We start from the raw sequence: 19209 nt of genomic DNA on the forward strand, positions 1-19209 counted from the left end.
AACACCACCCTAAAGAGAACCTCAGAGAGTGTTAACACCACCCTAAAGAGAACCTCAGAGAGTGTTAACACCACCCTAAAGAGAACCTCAGAGAGTGTTAACACCACCCTAAAGAGAACCTCAGGGAGTGTTAACACCACCCTAAAGAGAACCTCAGAGAGTGTTAACAACACCCTAAAGAGAACCTCAGAGAGTGTTAACAACACCCTAAAGATAACCTCAGAGAGTGTTAACAACACCCTGAAGAGAACCTCAGAGAGTGTTAACACCACCCTAAAGAGAACCTCAGAGAGTGTTAACAACACCCTAAAGAGAACCTCAGGGAGTGTTAACACCACCCTAAAGAGAACCTCAGAGAGTGTTAACACCACCCTAAAGAGAACCTCAGCGAGTGTTAACAACACCCTAAAGATAACCTCAGAGAGTGTTAACACCACCCTAAAGAGAACCTCAGGGAGTGTTAACACCACCCTAAAGTGAACCTCAGAGAGTGTTAACACCACCCTAAATAGAACCTCAGAGAGTGTTAACACCACCCTAAAGAGAACCTCAGAGAGTGTTAGCACCACCCTAAAGAGAACCTCAGAGAGTGTTAACACCACCCCAAAGAGAACCTCAGAGAGTGTTAACACCACCCTAAAGATAACCTCAGAGAGTGTTAACACCACCCTAAAGAGAACCTCAGAGAGTGTTAGCACCACCCTAAAGAGAACCTCAGAGAGTGTTAACACCACCCTAAAGAGAACCTCAGAGAGTGTTAACAACACCCTAAAGAGAACCTCAGAGAGTGTTAACACCACCCTAAAGAGAACCTCAGATAGTGTTAACACCACCCTAAAGAGAACCTCAGAGAGTGTTAACACCACCCTAAAGAGAACCTCAGAGAGTGTTAACACCACCCTAAAGAGAACCTCAGAGAGTGTTAACAACACCCTAAAGAGAACCTCAGGGAGTGTTAACACCACCCTAAAGAGAACCTCAGAGAGTGTTAACACCACCCTAAAGAGAACCTCAGAGAGTGTTAACACCACCCTAAAGAGAACCTCAGAGAGTGTTAACACCACCCTAAAGAGAACCTCAGAGAGTGTTAACACCACCCTAAAGAGAACCTCAGAGAGTGTTAACACCACCCTAAAGAGAACCTCAGAGAGTGTTAACACCACCCTAAAGAGAACCTCAAAGAGTGTTAACACCACCCTAAAGAGAACCTCAGAGAGTGTTAACACCACCCTAAAGAGAACCTCAGAGAGTGTTAACAACACCCTATGAGAACCTCAGAGAGTGTTAACACCACCCTAAAGAGAACCTCAGAGAGTGTTAACACCACCCTAAAGAGAACCTCAGAGAGTGTTAACAACACCCTAAAGAGAACCTCAGAGTGTGTTAACACCACCCTAAATAGAACCTCAGAGAGTGTTAACAACACCCTAAAGAGAACCTCAGAGAGTGTTAACACCACCCTAAAGAGAACCTCAGAGAGTGTTAACTCCACCCTAAAGAGAACCTCAGAGAGTGTTAACACCACCCTAAAGAGAACCTCAGAGAGTGTTAACACCACCCTAAAGAGAACCTCAGAGAGTGTTAACACCACCCTAAAGAGAACCTCAGAGAGTGTTAACACCACCCTAAAGAGAACCTCAGAGAGTGTTAACAACACCCTAAAGAGAACCTCAGAGAGTGTTAACACCACCCTAAAGAGAACCTCAGAGAGTGTTAACACCACCCTAAAGAGAACCTCAGAGAGTGTTAACACCACCCTAAAGAGAACCTCAGAGAGTGTTAACAACACCCTAAAGAGAACCTCAGGGAGTGTTAACACCACCCTAAAGAGAACCTCAGAGAGTGTTAACACCACCCTAAAGAGAACCTCAGAGAGTGTTAACACCACCCTAAAGAGAACCTCAGAGAGTGTTAACACCACCCTAAAGAGAACCTCAGAGAGTGTTAACACCACCCTAAAGAGAACCTCAGAGAGTGTTAACACCACCCTAAAGAGAACCTCAGAGAGTGTTAACACCACCCTAAAGAGAACCTCAAAGAGTGTTAACACCACCCTAAAGAGAACCTCAGAGAGTGTTAACACCACCCTAAAGAGAACCTCAGAGAGTGTTAACAACACCCTAAAGAGAACCTCAGAGAGTGTTAACACCACCCTAAAGAGAACCTCAGAGAGTGTTAACACCACCCTAAAGAGAACCTCAGAGAGTGTTAACAACACCCTAAAGAGAACCTCAGAGTGTGTTAACACCACCCTAAATAGAACCTCAGAGAGTGTTAACAACACCCTAAAGAGAACCTCAGAGAGTGTTAACACCACCCTAAAGAGAACCTCAGAGAGTGTTAACACCACCCTAAAGAGAACCTCAGAGAGTGTTAACACCACCCTAAAGAGAACCTCAGAGAGTGTTAACACCACCCTAAAGAGAACCTCAGAGAGTGTTAACACCACCCTAAAGAGAACCTCAGCGAGTGTTAACACCACCTTAAAGAGAACCTCAGAGAGTGTTAACAACACCCTAAAGAGAACCTCAGAGAGTGTTAACACCACCCTAAAGATAACCTCAGGGAGTGTTAACACCACCCTAAAGAGAACCTCAGAGAGTGTTAACACCACCCTAAAGAGAACCTCAGAGAGTGTTAACACCACCCTAAAGAGAACCTCAGAGAGTGTTAACACCACCCTATAGAGAACCTCAGGGAGTGTTAACACCACCCTAAAGAGAACCTCAGAGAGTGTTAACACCACCCTAAAGAGAACCTCAGAGAGTGTTAGCACCACCCTAAAGAGAACCTCAGGGAGTGTTAACACCACCCTAAAGAGAACCTCAGGGAGTGTTAACACCACCCTAAAGAGAACCTCAGAGAGTGTTAACACCCCAAAGGCCCATAAGAAGCTATTTTCCAACCCAAGTTATCGCTCATCAGCAGAAAACTCTCTTTGTATTCTCTCTCTTTCTGGGTGAAAACCAGCTCTGGGACCACTCAAATCACTGCATTGAATGTCAACGGAGAAGATATTTATTTCCATGCGCTTGGAGAGATTATGAGATAAACATTTTATTGCCGCAATTATGTTATTTTAAGAGCTGAACGCAAAGACCCCGGTGCGTAGTAGCGCCGGCCAAGATGCATCACGTCAGTGAGGTAGTTGATCCTCACGCCCTAGCTAGCTAAGGGGAGTCGAGTAAACAAACACAAATAAGTGTTATTTTCCATCCTACTCCTTCTCTTTTACTTCTCTCTCTGTCTGTCTGTCACGTCAATTCAATTCAATTCAAGGGGCTTTATTAGCATGGGAAACATGTTTTAACATTGCCAAAGCAAGTGAGGTAGATAATATATAAAGTGAATATATAAAGTGAAATAAACAATAAAAATTAACAGTAAACATTACACATACAGAAGTTTCAAAACAATAAAGACATTACAAATGTCATATTATATATATATATACAGTGTTTTAACAATGTACAATCTCTCTCTCTCTCTCTGTGTGTGTGTGTGTGTGAGGTGGATGTGAACACACTACTGTACAAGCTAACCCAGTGCCTCTCTCTCTCCCTGTGTTTCATCCAGCCTCCAGACAACGGGCCTCCTCCTCTCCCCAGCTGCTCTCTCCCAGAGGGATACTATGAAGAGGCCGTCCCCCTCAGTCCTGGAAAAGCCCCAGAATACATCACTTCCAGTGAGTTTACAAAATATAGGCACACATACATGTGACTAAGACACACACACACACACACACACACACACACACACAATGAAACCTCACACACATGAATAAGACACACACACACGTGAATAAGACACACACACACACATACACAATGAAACCACACATCTTGACCCCCCCCCCAAGTGAGGACTGAACACACATTTACTCAGGATACATATAACCACTCAATATCTAACACATTCTACCTGGTCTCTCTCTCTCTCGTCTATCACTCAGACTATGATTCTGACCAGATGAGCAGTTCGTATGAGTCGTATGACGAGGAGGAGGAGGATGGGAAGGGGAACAGAGGGAAGAAGATGCGACACCAGTGGCCTAGCGAGGAGGCCTCCATGGGTCTGGTCAAGGACGCACGCATCTGTGCCTTCCTGCTGCGCAAGAAACGCTTCGGCCAGTGGACCAAGCTGCTCTGTGTCATCAAGGACAACAAGCTGCTGGTACGGACACATGAACAGATACAGAGACACACACTATCAGCATCACATACAACGACACACACACACACTCTCTCACCCTCTGTATCGTCTACCCCCTTCAACGTCATAATTCCTCACAGACCATGCTGGTGTGTTGTGGATGATTGTGCTCACAGACCATGCTGGTGTGTTGTGGATGATTGTGCTCACAGACCATGCTGGTGTGTTGTGGATGATTGTGCTCACAGACCATGCTGGTGTGTTGTGGATGATTGTGCTCACAGACCATGCTGGTGTGTTGTGGATGATTGTGCTCACAGACCATGCTCTCACCTCTCTCTCCTCCATCTCTCCCTCTCTTCCTCTCTCCTTCCTCTTCCTCTCTCCTCCCTCACTCCTTCCCTCTCCTTCTCTCTCCTCCTCTCTCCTCCCTCCCTCTTCCTCTCTCCTCCCTCTCTCCTCTCTCTTCCTCTCTCCTCCCTCCCTCTTCCTCTCTCCATCCTCTCTCTTCCTCTCTCCTCCCTCCCTCTTCCTCTCTCCTTCCTCTCTCCTTCCTCCCTCTTCCTCTCTCCTTCCTCTCTCCTTCCTTTCTCCTCCCCCTCTCTTCTATCCTCTCTCTTCCTGTCTCTTCCTCTCTCCTCCCTCTCTCCTTCCTTTCTCTTCCTCTCTCCTCCCTCTCTCCTCCCTTTCTCTTCCTCTCTCCTTCCTCTATCCTCTCTCTCCTCTCTTCCTCTCTCTTCCTGTCTCCTCCCTCTCTCCTCCCTTTCTCTTCCTCTCTCCTTCCTCTATCCTCTCTTTCCTCGCTTCCTCTCTCTTCCTGTCTCCTCCCTGTCTCCTCCCTCTCTCCTCCCTCTCTCCTCCTCTAGTGCTACAAGTCATCTAAAGACCAGACACCCCAGATGGAGCTGCTGTTATCAGGCTGTAGCATCACACATGTCCCCAAGGACGGCAAGAAGAAGAAACACGAGCTGAAGATAGTCCACCAGGGGGCAGATGCCCTGGTCCTGGCCGTGCAGAGCAAAGAGCAGGCTGAGGAGTGGCTCAAGGTAACACAATAACCTGACACACAGATTATAATGTTACAGCAGTACACTGTGGTAGTCCGAGTGGATCAGGGTAGCACAATAACATGACACACAGATTATAATGTTACAGCAGTACACTGTGGTAGTACGAGTGGATCAGGGTAGCACAATAACATGACACACAGATTATAATGTTACAGCAGTACACTGTGGTAGTCCGAGTGGATCAGGGTAACACAATAACCTGACACACAGATTATAATGTTACAGCAGTACACTGTGGTAGTCCGAGTGGATCAGGGTAGCACAATAACATGACACACAGATTATAATGTTACAGCAGTACACTGTGGTAGTACGAGTGGATCAGGGTAGCACAATAACATGACACACAGATTATAATGTTACAGCAGTACACTGTGGTAGTCCGAGTGGATCAGGGTAGCACAATAACCTGACACACAGATTATAATGTTACAGCAGTACACTGTGGTAGTCCGAGTGGATCAGGGTAGCACAATAACCTGACACACAGATTATAATGTTACAGCAGTACACTGTGGTAGTCCGAGTGGATCAGGGTAGCACAATAACCTGACACACAGATTATAATGTTACAGCAGTACACTGTGGTAGTCCGAGTGGATCAGGGTAGCACAATAACATGACACACAGATTGATGTTACAGCAGTACACTGTGGTAGTCCGAGTGGATCAGGGTAGCACAATAACATGACACACAGATTGATGTTACAGCAGTACACTGTGGTAGTCCGAGTGGATCAGGGTAGCACAATAACATGACACACAGATTGATGTTACAGCAGTACACTGTGGTAGTCCGAGTGGATCAGGGTAGCACAATAACATGACACACAGATTGATGTTACAGCAGTACACTGTGGTAGTCCGAGTGGATCAGGGTAGCACAATAACATGACACACAGATTGATGTTACAGCAGTACACTGTGGTAGTCCGAGTGGATCAGGGTAGCACAATAACATGACACACAGATTGATGTTACAGCAGTACACTGTGGTAGTCCGAGTGGATCAGGGTAGCACAATAACATGACACACAGATTGATGTTACAGCAGTACACTGTGGTAGTACGAGTGGATCAGGGTAGCACAATAACATGACACACAGATTGATGTTACAGCAGTACACTGTGGTAGTACGAGTGGATCAGGGTAGCACAATAACCCGAGACACCAATTACGATGGTTTTCTATCAGACAATGGTCCCAATGTTACTGTGACACTGTTGTAGACGGAGTGACACACTAATAGGTGCATTTCAGGATCCCTCATTGTTGACAAGACAATGACAAGTTGGCTAAATAAGCAGGAACAGACTGGTACTGTGAAGAGGGATCATCCAGTCCAGGGTACTCTTGGGTGGTGAAAACAGGATGGAGTAAATTTACTGTAAATGCTGAAGGAAGAGAATAAAAAAAGCGATTCATCTCGTGGTATGCTTGTCCAAAGGTACAGTAGGCCACTGGTTGTTTTTCTTGGGGAGCGACTCCTTTGGTCCTGTATGAAAATAAATTCTCTGTTTCTGCCCTGGCGGGCGGAGTCTTCTTCGTGATATTGCGTTCAGGGGCCAGAGGGTTATTTTGAACAGGTGTTTCTGATGTCAGGATGTTTGGTTAGTATCTGTGAAACAGTCTCTCTCAGATCTCCCTCTCACGTCTGTTTCTCTCCTGGAGACCTCAAAGTAAAGCATCCTGCTGACTCCTTTTCCACTCTGCCCCATATGTCATTCCCATACCATCGCCTTTGAGCTATTCTGCTTCAATCGCAGTATGGAAGAGGCCATGGGGGGGGGGGGTTAAATTTATAGAAACACACACAGACACACAGACAGACGCACACGCACTACCATTGTTTATCCTTGTGCAGCTATTTTAAGAGCCCTTCTCCTTCCTCATTTCCCTTTTCATCACTCCTGCCAGCGAACTTCCCCAGCCTCTAGTTTACCAAACGGGCCCTTTGTAACTGAGCTTGGACACAGGCTTTTTCATACAGCACCTCAATCTGTGCAAAACCCGGTCAGAGAGGCCCCGTTAAAAACCGAGCGGTCTGCTATTTCGTCCTGTGCAGACTGCTGATGGAAAACAATAGCCAGTCATATTTGCTTTCCCAACCCTATTACGTGTAAATGGTGGGTCCCCTATAGGAGCTTTTTTTTGCAGAAATAAGGGAATTAAAAGGAAACAGTCTATTTTTTGTTCTGATTTGATTACTCCTTCCACATGGTAATTAGCTTTGTTTATTGCTTAACAGCACACTAGGGTAGCGCCGAGGTACCTGCTAGCAGCCGCATTGGACTGCACAAATATACAAACCGAGCCAGCCAAGGAAGAAAAGAAAAACCCACAACATCCGTAATTATCGCTCGAGACGGGACACTGACGCGTATTTGGTCAGGTGTCTGAAAACATGCCCGATAAAAACACATTGAACCAATAAATGTGAACACGGAATAAACCAATAGCCTTCAACCTCACCCCAAACAAACTCTCTGTTTCAGGTGATTAACATCTAACCCAATGATGCTTGCAATCAGCACGCCCAATTATGTGGCCCGGCTGGCCACGGTTCAACGTACCCCGAAACGGGGGCCTGGACTAGAGGAATTGGATTGAAGGCACATGTGTTCCCCTTGCGTTATTAACTGTACGGTGAGGGAGGAGATATTATTTTGGCCAGCTCAGCATACAATTACGCCTGGGGGTGTTTGCGCGCCTCACAGAGCCAAACAGATTAGTGTGGAGTATGTGTTTGGATATTAGGGCTGGACGTGGCCTAGGAGCGCTGGGGAAAAGCTCACTCGGTTTCTCTATTGCTTTCTTTGTCTTTATTTCTCTCTCTTCCTTTATCGCGCACTCCTTAACTCTCTGTCTCTCTTTATCTCTCTTTCTCTCCTACTCTGTTCCTCCATCCAGAGATGGAGAGCTTTGATAAATAATCACTCTTGAATTTCACATTAAAGAATGAATAATGGAAATAAAAGGTATTGGTTATCCCACCCTAGTCGGAGGATAAGAATCCAATAACATGTCCAACACGATGTCCCTGTAATGATTCATGTAAGACTGCATTAGTAAATAGAGACAAGACTAGAACGGAGCCTTGAGGCACTCCAAAACGAATGTGAAATCCAGACATATAAACGTCCTGTTTATAGAATCAACATGTCCATATTGTGTAGCTCGTGATCTGTTTATAGAATCAACATCTTTAGGGGGTATTGTGATGTCATTATGGAGTATTGTGATGTCTTTATGAGGTATTGTGATGTCATTATGGGGTATTTTGATGTCTTTATGGGGTATTGTGATGTCTTTATGAGGTATTGTGATGTCTTTATGGGGTATTGTGATGTCATTATGAGGTATTATGATGTCATTATGGGGTATTGTGATGTCTTTATGGGGTATTGTGATGTCTTTATGGAATATTGTGATGTCTTTATGGGGCATTGTGATGTCTATATGGGGCATTGTGATGTCTTTATGGGGTATTGTGATGTCTTTATGGGATATTGTGATGTCATTATGGGATATTGTGATGTCATGGAATATTTTGATGTCTTTATGGGGTATTGTGATGTCTTTATGGGGTATTGTGATGTCTTTATGGGGCATTGTGATGTCTTTATGGGGCATTGTGATGTCTTTATGGGGTATTGTGATGTCATTATGGGGTATTGTGATGTCTTTATGGGGCATTGTGATGTCTTTATGGGGCATTGTGATGTCTTTATGGGGCATTGTGATGTCTTTATGGGGCATTGTGATGTCTTTATGGGGTATTGTGATGTCATTATGGGGTATTGTGATGTCTTTATGGGGTATTGTGATGTCTTTATGGGATATTGTGATGTCATTATGGGATATTGTGATGTCATTATGGAATATTGTGATGTCATTATGGGGTATTGTGATGTCTTTATGGGGTATTGTGATGTCTTTATGGGATATTGTGATGTCATTATGGGGTATTGTGATGTCTTTATGGGATATTGTGATGTCATTATGGGATATTGTGATGTCATTATGGGGTATTGTGATGTCTTTATGGGGTATTGTGATGTCTTTATGGGATATTGTGATGTCATTATGGGGTATTGTGATGTCATTATGGGGCATTGTGATGTCTTTATGGGGTATTGTGATGTCTTTATGGGGTATTGTGATGTCGTTATGGGGTATTGTGATGTCTTTATGGGGCATTGTGATGTCTTTATGGGGCATTGTGATGTCATTATGGGGTATTGTGATGTCTTTATGGGGTATTGTGATGTCTTTATGGGGTATTGTGATGTCGTTATGGGGTATTGTGATGTCTTTATGGGGTATTGTGATGTCTTTATGGGGCATTGTGATGTCTTTATGGGGCATTGTGATGTCATGATGGGGTATTGTGATGTCTTTATGGGGTATTGTGATGTCTTTATGGGATATTGTGATGTCTTTATGGGGTATTGTGATGTCTTTATGGGGTATTGTGATGTCTTTATGGGGCATTGTGATGTCTTTATGGGGCATTGTGATGTCATGATGGGGTATTTTGATGTCTTTATGGGGCATTGTGATGTCATGATGGGGTATTGTGATGTCTTTATGGGGTATTGTGATGTCTTTATGGGGTATTGTGATGTCTTTATGGGGTATTGTGATGTCTTTATGGGGTATTGTGATGTCTTTATGGGGTATTGTGATGTCTTTATGGGGTATTTTGATGTCTTTATGGGGTATTGTGATGTCTTTATGGGGCATTGTGATGTCTTTATGGGGTATTGTGATGTCTTTATGGGGTATTGTGATGTCTTTATGGGGTATTGTGATGTCTTTATGGGGCATTGTGATGTCTTTATGGGGTATTGTGATGTCTTTATGGGGTATTGTGATGTCTTTATGGGGTATTGTGATGTCTTTATGGGGTATTGTGATGTCTTTATGGGGTATTGTGATGTCTTTATGGGATATTGTGATGTCATTATGGGATATTGTGATGTCATTATGGGATATTGTGATGTCCTTATGGGGTATTGTGATGTCTTTATGGGGTATTGTGATGTCTTTATGGGGTATTGTGATGTCTTTATGGGGCATTGTGATGTCTTTATGGGGTATTGTGATGTCTTTATGGGGTATTGTGATGTCTTTATGGGGTATTGTGATGTCGTTATGGGGTATTGTGATGTCTTTATGGGGTATTGTGATGTCTTTATGGGGTATTGTGATGTCTTTATGGAGTATTGTGATGTCATTATGGGATATTGTGATGTCTTTATGGGGTATTGTGATGTCTTTATGGGGTATTGTGATGTCGTTATGGGGTATTGTGATGTCATTATGGGGTATTGTGATGTCTTTATGGGGTATTGTGATGTCTTTATGGGGTATTGTGATGTCGTTATGGGGTATTGTGATGTCTTTATGGGGTATTGTGATGTCTTTATGGGGTATTGTGATGTCTTTATGGAGTATTGTGATGTCATTATGGGATATTGTGATGTCTTTATGGGGTATTGTGATGTCTATATGGGGCATTGTGATGTCTTTATGGGGTATTGTGATGTCTTTATGGGATATTGTGATGTCTTTATGAGGTATTGTGATGTCTTTATGGGGTATTGTGATGTCTTTATGGGGTATTGTGATGTCTTTATGAGGTATTGTGATGTCTTTATGGGGTATTGTGATGTCTTTATGGGGTATTGTGATGTCTTTATGAGGTATTGTGATGTCTTTATGGGGTATTGTGATGTCGTTATGGAATATTGTGATGTCTTTATGAGGTATTGTGATGTCTTTATGGGGTATTGTGATGTCTTTATGGGGTATTGTGATGTCTTTATGAGGTATTGTGATGTCTTTATGGGGTATTGTGATGTCTTTATGGAGTATTTTGATGTCTTTATGGGGTATTGTGATGTCTTTATGGGGCATTGTGATGTCTTTATGGGGCATTGTGATGTCTTTATGGGGTATTGTGATGTCTTTATGGGGTATTGTGATGTCTTTATGGGATATTGTGATGTCTTTATGGGGTATTGTTATGTCTTTATGGGGCATTGTGATGTCTTTATGGGGCATTGTGATGTCTTTATGGGGCATTGTGATGTCTTTATGGGGGTATTGTGATGTCTTTATGGGGCATTGTGATGTCTTTATGGGGCATTGTGATGTCTTTATGGGGTATTGTGCTGTCTTTATGGGGTATTGTGATGTCTTTATGGAATATTGTGATGTCTTTATGGGATATTGTGATGTCATTATGGGGTATTGTGATGTCTTTATGGGGTATTGTGATGTCTTTATGGAATATTGTGATGTCTTTATGGGGCATTGTGATGTCTTTATGGGGCATTGTGATGTCTTTATGGGGCATTGTGATGTCTTTATGGGGTATTGTGATGTCTTTATGGGGTAATGTGTTTAGATTGCTGAAGATTTGTATTATTTATTTAATCCATTTTAGAATATGTCTGTCCATAGTAAAGAGAAGCTCTGCTTTTTTGACACCACAAATCAAAAAGCAAGTCCTGCAGGCTCTAGTTTTGTCTTATCTTGATTATTGTCCAGACATGTGGTCAAGTACTGCAAAGAAAGACCTAGTTAAGCTGCAGCTGGCCCAGAACAGAGCCGCCGCACGTCTTGCTCTTCATTGTAATCAGAGGGCTTATATTAATATTATGCATGCCAGTATCTCTTGGCCAAGAGTTTAGGAGAGACTGACTGCATCACTTCTTCATTTTATAAGGAACGTTGTGTTGAAAAATCCAAATTGTTGGCATCGTCAACTTACACACAGCTCTGACATACACACTTACTCCACCAGACATGCCACCAGGGGTCTTTTCACAGTCTCTAAATCCAGAACAAATTAAAGAAAGTGTACAGTATTATATAGAGCCATTATTGCATGGAACCTGTCATCTCATATTACTGAAATGATCAGCAAACCTGGTTTCATAAACAGATAAACACCTCACAGCACAACGCCTCTCCCCTATTTGACCTAGATAGTTTGTGTGTATGCATTGATATGTAGGCCATGTGTGCCGTTTTTAAATGTATGTAGTTCTGTCCTTGAGCTGTTCTTGTCTATTAATGTTCTGTATTATGTCATGTTTCATGTTCTGTGTTGGACCCCAGGAAGAAATAGCTGCGGCTTTCGCAACAGCTAATGGGGATCCTAATATAATCTCTGTTAAGACTCAGTCTCTCTGTAATCTCTGTTAAGACTCAGTCTCTCTGTAATCACTGTTAAGACTCAGTCTCTCTATAATCACTGTTAAGACTCAGTCTCTCTATAATCACTGTTAAGACTCAGTCTCTCTGTAATCACTGTTAAGACTCAGTCTCTCTAAAATCACTGTTAAGACTCAGTCTCTCTATAATCACTGTTAAGACTCAGTCTCGCTATAATCACTGTTAAGACTCAGTCCCTCTATAATCACTGTTAAGACTCAGTCTCTCTATGATCTCTGTTAAGACTCAGTCTCTCTATAATCACTGTTAAGACTCAGTCTCTCTATAATCACTGTTAAGACTCAGTCTCTCTATAATCACTGTTAAGACTCAGTCTCTCTGTAATCTCTGTTAAGACTCAGTCTCTCTGTAATCACTGTTAAGACTCAGTCTCTCTATAATCACTGTTAAGACTCAGTCCCTCTATAATCACTGTTAAGACTCAGTCTCTCTATGATCTCTGTTAAGACTCAGTCTCTCTATAATCACTGTTAAGACTCAGTCTCTCTATAATCACTGTTAAGACTCAGTCTCTCTATAATCACTGTTAAGACTCAGTCTCTCTGTAATCTCTGTTAAGACTCAGTCTCTCTGTAATCACTGTTAAGACTCAGTCTCTCTATAATCACTGTTAAGACTCAGTCTCTCTATAATCACTGTTAAGACTCAGTCTCTCTGTAATCACTGTTAAGACTCAGTCCCTCTATAATCACTGTTAAGACTCAGTCTCTCTATGATCTCTGTTAAGACTCAGTCTCTCTATAATCACTGTTAAGACTCAGTCTCTCTATAATCTCTGTTAAGACTCAGTCTCTCTATAATCTCTGTTAAAACTCAGTGTTTCTATAATCTCTGTTAAGACTCAGTCTCTCTATAATCTCTGTTAAAACTCAGTGTTTCTATAATCACTTTTAAGACTCAGTCTTTTTTTTATTTTTTTATAATCTCTGTTAGGACTCACAGTCCCTCTATAATCACTGTTAAGATTCACAGTCTCTCTATAATCACTGTTAAGACTCAGTATGTCTATAATCAATGTTAAGATTCACAGTCTCTCTATAATCCCTGTTAAGACTGACTGTTAAGATTCACAGTCTCTCTATAATCACTGTTAAGACTCAGTATGTCTATAATCACTGTTAAGACTCACAGTCCCTCTATAATCACTGTTAAGATTCACAGTCTCTCTATAATCACTGTTAAGACTCAGTATGTCTATAATCACTGTTAAGACTCACAGTCCCTCTATAATCACTGTTAAGATTCAGTCTCTCTATAATCACTGTTAAGACTCAGTATGTCTATAATCACTGTTAAGACTCACAGTCCCTCTATAATCACTGTTAAGGCTCAGTCCCTCTATAATCACTGTTAAGGCTCAGTCCCTCTATAATCACTGTTAAGGCTCAGTCCCTCTATAATCACTGTTAAGACTCAGTCTCTCTATTATCTCTGTTAAGACTCAGTATGTCTAATCACTGTTAAGACTCAGTCTCTCTATAATCACTGTTAAGACTCAGTCTCTCTATAATCACTGGTAAGACTCATTCTCTATAATCACTGTTAAGACTCACAGTCCCTCTAACCACTGTTAAAACTCAGTCTCTCTATAATCTCTGTTAAGACTCAGTATGTCTAATCACTGTTAAGACTCAGTATCTCTATAATCACTGTTAAGACTCACAGTCCCTCTAACCACGGTTAAGACTCAGTCTCTCTGTAATCACTGTTAAGACTCACAGTCTCTCTATAATCTCTGTTAAGACTCAGTATGTCTAATCACTGTTAAGACTCAGTCTCTACAATCACTGTTAAGGCTCAGTATCTCTATAATCACTGTTAAGACTCAGTATGTCTAATCACTGTTAAGACTCAGTATCTCTATAATCACTGTTAAGACTCACAGTCCCTCTAACCACGGTTAAGACTCAGTCTCTCTGTAATTACTGTTAAGACTCACAGTCCCTCTAACCACTGTTAAGACTCAGTCTCTCTATAATCACTGTTAAGACTCAGTCTCTCTATAATCACTGTTAAGACTCACAGTCTCTCTATAATCACTGTTAAGACTCAGTCTCTATGAAATCTCTGTTAAGGTATGAACTAAATGTTTAAAATCTCACACACTTTAAAAAAATATTATACAGATGGGTATTGGCTGTTTTTGGTGGTCTGTTTGTGTGTGTGTATTTGAGGGTTGGTAATGTGTGTGTGTGTGTGTCCTGACTGCCTGTCTCCACAGTAGTCCTCAAGTCACCCCTGGCTGGTTAGCCTAGCTTAGCATCATCAATCATTCATTCACTGTGTCAATGGTACCCGACTCAATACAGTGGGGGTTCTGGTGTTGACGGTTTGCCAGATTGAAGGTCCTGCCAAGTCATGTGAATCCAAACTGGCAGCCCGTCCACGTCCCCATGCAGAGTGTGGACATCCCTAGATATGTCAGTCACTTTGAATGGGTGTGTTACACGACAGCAGGTCTGTGTCCCAAGTGGCCCCCTATTCCCTATACTGTACATTGCACTACTTTTGACCAGAGCCATATGGGTCAAGCAGTGTACACTAATCTGTATACCTGTTGCCTTGTTCCTGTCAGCCTTGCTGTAAGTGCTGTATTCTGTTCTGTGATCTAATAATACCTAATACCTTTAACACAGGGAAGGGGGATGTAGTGTCGGCAACACATTCTGGACTTTAAAGATGTTGACATGGCTTCTTCAAGACGTCAGTCTTGCTGGATGTAACTGATGCATCGTAAACAGTTGAACATTAACAGTCCTGTCCTAGAATCCTCCTTTGTGTTTGCTCTTCCTCCAGGTGATGAGGGAGGTGTGCAGTAATGGCTGTGACTCAGATGTAGCAGGGTCTCCTGTGCACAAGCCCGACCTGGAGAAGGTAAGGAACAGAACACCAGCTCAGGCACATGAACACACACTGGCAAGTCACACACTCATAAACACTCAAAACGCACACAAACACTCACATGCATGCACACATGTACACAAACACATCAACATGACGGTAAGGACACACACACACACACACACACACACACACCCACACACACACACTGCTACTGTAATTTCTCACCAAGGACAACTGGAGGAGAGGAGCTTTCTATATGTTGCCATAGGGGCCCCTGTACCCTCCCCTCCCCTCTCTCTCTGTGCCCTAAAAGCAGGCAGGATACCAGGGCAGCACAATAAGATACCAGGGCAGCACAATAGGATACCAAGGCAGCACAATAGGATACCAGGGCAGCACAATAGGATACCAGAGCAGCACAATAGGATACCAGGGTAGCACAATAGGATACCAGGGCAGCACAATAGGATACCAGGGCAGCACAATGCAGTAAAAGCTGTAATTGTTGTGCCAGATAGCAGTGAATTGCAGCTGTGGCACAGTGTGTACAGGGAGGTCAGGGGAGAGGGTGTGTTATTGGATTTCATAAGTTACTGGATATGTTGGACCCTTACTGTACTGTGTGTGTGTGTGTGTGTGTGTGTGTGTGTGTGTGTGTGTGTGTGTGTACAGTGGTGGAAAATGAGGCAGCGCAGGAGGGGTTTTATGACAAACCGCTCCCTAGCTGGCACCGTACATAGAAGCCCAGTCTAATTATTCATACATAACATGTTGCAGATGCTCTCCAAGATTCTCTGTGTGTACAGTGTGTGTGTTTATGTATGGTTGTGTGTGTTTGTCTGTCCTGCTGACAGTTCTAATGCTCTGAAATCTTAACTGTGTACAACCTTTTCCATTCCAGAAGGTGTTGTGTGATAGGCCGAGCTCAGACGGAGAGCCGCCCAATGAGAACGGACACACCGTCACCGACTGTAAGGACCAAGGTGAAACCGGGGAGTGGTCTGGAACACTGTCTCTCTCTCCCTCCATCTCTCTCTCTGTCTCTCTCTCCCTCCATCTCTCTCTCCCTCCCTCCATCTCTCTCTCCCTCAGTCTCTCTCTCTCACTCGCTCTCTCTCTGTCTCTGTGTGTTTGTGTGTGTGTGTGTGTGTGTGTGTGTTGTTACCCAACAGCAGTAAATTCCTGTCCTGTAGGGGATTGCTAACTCAGCTCTGATTGATAGACACGTGTGTCTAATAGTTTGTCTATGACAGCTGGGGGAAACAATGATTGTTGTTGAAATATGGGCACCTTTTTCCTCCAAATGAGCTCAATTGGGGGATCTCTGACCGATGTGTTTTGACAGTTTGCTGTAAATTCAGGCATTTTTTGCATTCCCTCTAATTAGTTCATGATATCCCCCTCTGGAGGATTGGAGGGGTAATGCAGTTTGACAACCACTTTTGTTCCCCTACTGTCGATCTCCAACTATTTTATGCCCAATTCCAAAGGGACCCCTAGCCTCTACCCCATACACCCTTCATGTAGAACTAAGAGGCTAGGTTAGTATGATACAGCTCCACTTTGCCCTCTGATAGACCAGGTTGAATATCTGCCATATTGTTTACTCTGCTCCAATCCTCTCAGTCCATATTGTTTACTCTGCTCCAATCCTCTCAGTCCATATTGTTTACTCTGCTCCAATCCTCTCAGTCCATATTGTTTACTCTGCTCCAATCCTCTCAGTCCATATTGTTTACACTGCTCCAATCCTCTCAGTCCATATTGTTTACTCTGCTCCAATCCTCTCAGTCCATATTGTTTACTCTGCTCCAATCCTCTCAGTCCACATTGTTTACTCTGCTCCAATCCTCTCAGTCCATATTGTTTACACTGCTCCAATCCTCTCAGTCCATATTGTTTACTCTGCTCCAATCCTCTCAGTCCATATTGTTTACTCTGCTCCAATCCTCTCAGTCCATATTGTTTACACTGCTCCAATCCTCTCAGTCCATATTGTTTACTCTGCTCCAATCCTCTCAGTCCATATTGTTTACTCTGCTCCAATCCTCTCAGTCCATATTGTTTACTCTGCTCCAATCCTCTCAGTCCATATTGTTTACACTGCTCCAATCCTCTCAGTCCATATTGTTTACTTTGCTCCAATCCTCTCAGTCCATATTGTTTACTCTGCTCCAATCCTCTCAGTCCATATTGTTTACTCTGCTCCAATCCTCTCAGTCCATATTGTTTACACTGCTCCAATCCTCTCAGTCCATATTGTTTACTCTGCTCCAATCCTCTCAGTCCATATTGTTTACACTGCTCCAATCCTCTCAGTCCATATTGTTTACTCTGCTCCAATCCTCTCAGTCCATATTGTTTACACTGCTCCAATCCTCTCAGTCCATATTGTTTACTCTGCTCCAATCCTCTCAGTCCATATTGTTTACTCTGCTCCAATCCTCTCAGTCCATATTGTTTACTCTGCTCCAATCCTCTCAGTCCATATTGTTTACTCTGCTCCAATCCTCTCAGTCCATATTGTTTACTCTGCTCCAATCCTCTCAGTCCATATTGTTTACTCTGCTCCAATCCTCTCAGTCCATATTGTTTACTCTGCTCCAATCCTCTCAGTCCATATTGTTTACTCTGCTCCAATCCTCTCAGTCCAAATTGTTTACTCTGCTCCAATCATCTCAGTCCATATTGTATGTCACCAGTGGCTGATGACATCACCCCATATCTCTCGTCCTGCATCTTCAGGCTAAATGACGACCACACACCCACCCTTCTCACACCATTTCACCCCAGCTCTTTCTGAGGGGAAAAACGAGTCTCCAAACCCTCTTTTTCAGCTTAATCATCCACATTCCTTCCATGGCTGGTAACTAACGGCCTTGATTCAGTGGAATCAAATGAACCTGATCAGAGAGTTTTCCCCCAGTCTTTCTCCGAAAAAAAGAGGAACACATTATAATAATCATCCTTTTAAAAAGTGAAGCTCTTTCACATCTGTGTGTCTGGTTTCCTACCTTAGGCCCGGGGTCTGCTGTGTGTGTGTGGCTAGAGAAACAATAGCCGTGTTTGGGAACAAATGGCCACAAATGTAATGAAGTCGTCGCCATGGCAGATATCATCTCTATCATGGTAACTGGATCTGAGTACTGATTGATGCAGCGAAGGTGTGTGTGTGTGTGTGTATGTGTGTGTGTGTCAGTGTGCAGAAGCACTTCAGACTCAGAGCATCAGATGTCTCACTATGATGACATCATTCGTGGGGAATTTTGAACCACTGCCTCAGAAACCTTCTGTCCTGTCTCTCTCCTTCCTGTCTCTCTCCTGTGTCTCTCTCCTGTGTTTCTCTCCTCTGTCTCCCTCCTCTGTCTCTCTCCTGTGTTTCCTCTGTCTCTCTCCTGTGTTTCCTCTGTCTCTCTCCTGTGTCTCTCTCCTGTGTCTCTCTGTCTCTCTCCTCTGTCTCTCTCCTGTGTCTCCTCTGTCTCTCTCCTGTGTCTCTTTCTGTCTCTCTCCTCTGTCTCTCTCCTGTGTCTCCTCTGTCTCTCTATCTCTCTCCTGTGTCTCCTCTCTCTCTCCTCTGTCTCTCTATCTCTCTCCTGTGTCTCCTCTGTCTCTCTCCCGTGTCTCCTCTGTCTCTCTGTCTCTCTCCTGTGTCTCTCTCCTGTGTCTTTCTCCTCTGTCTCTCTCCTCTGTCTCTCTCCCGTGTCTCTCTCCCGTGTCTCTCTCCTCTGTCTCTCTCCTGTGTCTCCTGTGTCTCTCTCCTCTGTCTCTCTCCTGTGTCTCCTCTGTCTCTCTCCTGTGTCTCTCTCCTGTGTCTCTCTCCTGTGTCTCCTCTGTCTCTCCTGTGTCTCTCTCCCATGTCTCTCTCCCGTGTCTCTCTCCTCTGTCTCTCTCCTG

The 19209-nt window shown here is 43.4% G+C and overlaps 1 protein-coding gene across 11 annotated transcripts in view; it reads left to right on the forward strand.

Annotated features, from left to right (window-relative positions):
- LOC110500891 (actin filament-associated protein 1) overlaps nt 1-19209 on the forward strand; it is a 141183-nt gene that overhangs the window by 102460 nt on the left and 19514 nt on the right. For 7 of the 11 annotated variants that reach the window (XM_090214882.1, XM_036958234.2, XM_090214880.1 and 4 more), the window contains exons 4-8: nt 3577-3685; nt 3953-4173; nt 5019-5198; nt 15268-15345; nt 16217-16298. In XM_090214882.1, coding sequence (XP_090071008.1) covers nt 3577-3685; nt 3953-4173; nt 5019-5198; nt 15268-15345; nt 16217-16298 — 670 coding nt within the window. The remainder of the gene's footprint in view (nt 1-3576; nt 3686-3952; nt 4174-5018; nt 5199-15267; nt 15346-16216; nt 16299-19209) is intronic. The other 4 variants (XM_090214878.1, XM_090214883.1, XM_036958233.2 and 1 more) reach the window with 1 other exon arrangement.

This window comes from Oncorhynchus mykiss, chromosome 21 (assembly GCF_057628025.1).
Source record: "Oncorhynchus mykiss isolate SJ-2025 chromosome 21, ASM5762802v1, whole genome shotgun sequence".
Classification (NCBI taxonomy): domain Eukaryota; kingdom Metazoa; phylum Chordata; class Actinopteri; order Salmoniformes; family Salmonidae; genus Oncorhynchus; species Oncorhynchus mykiss.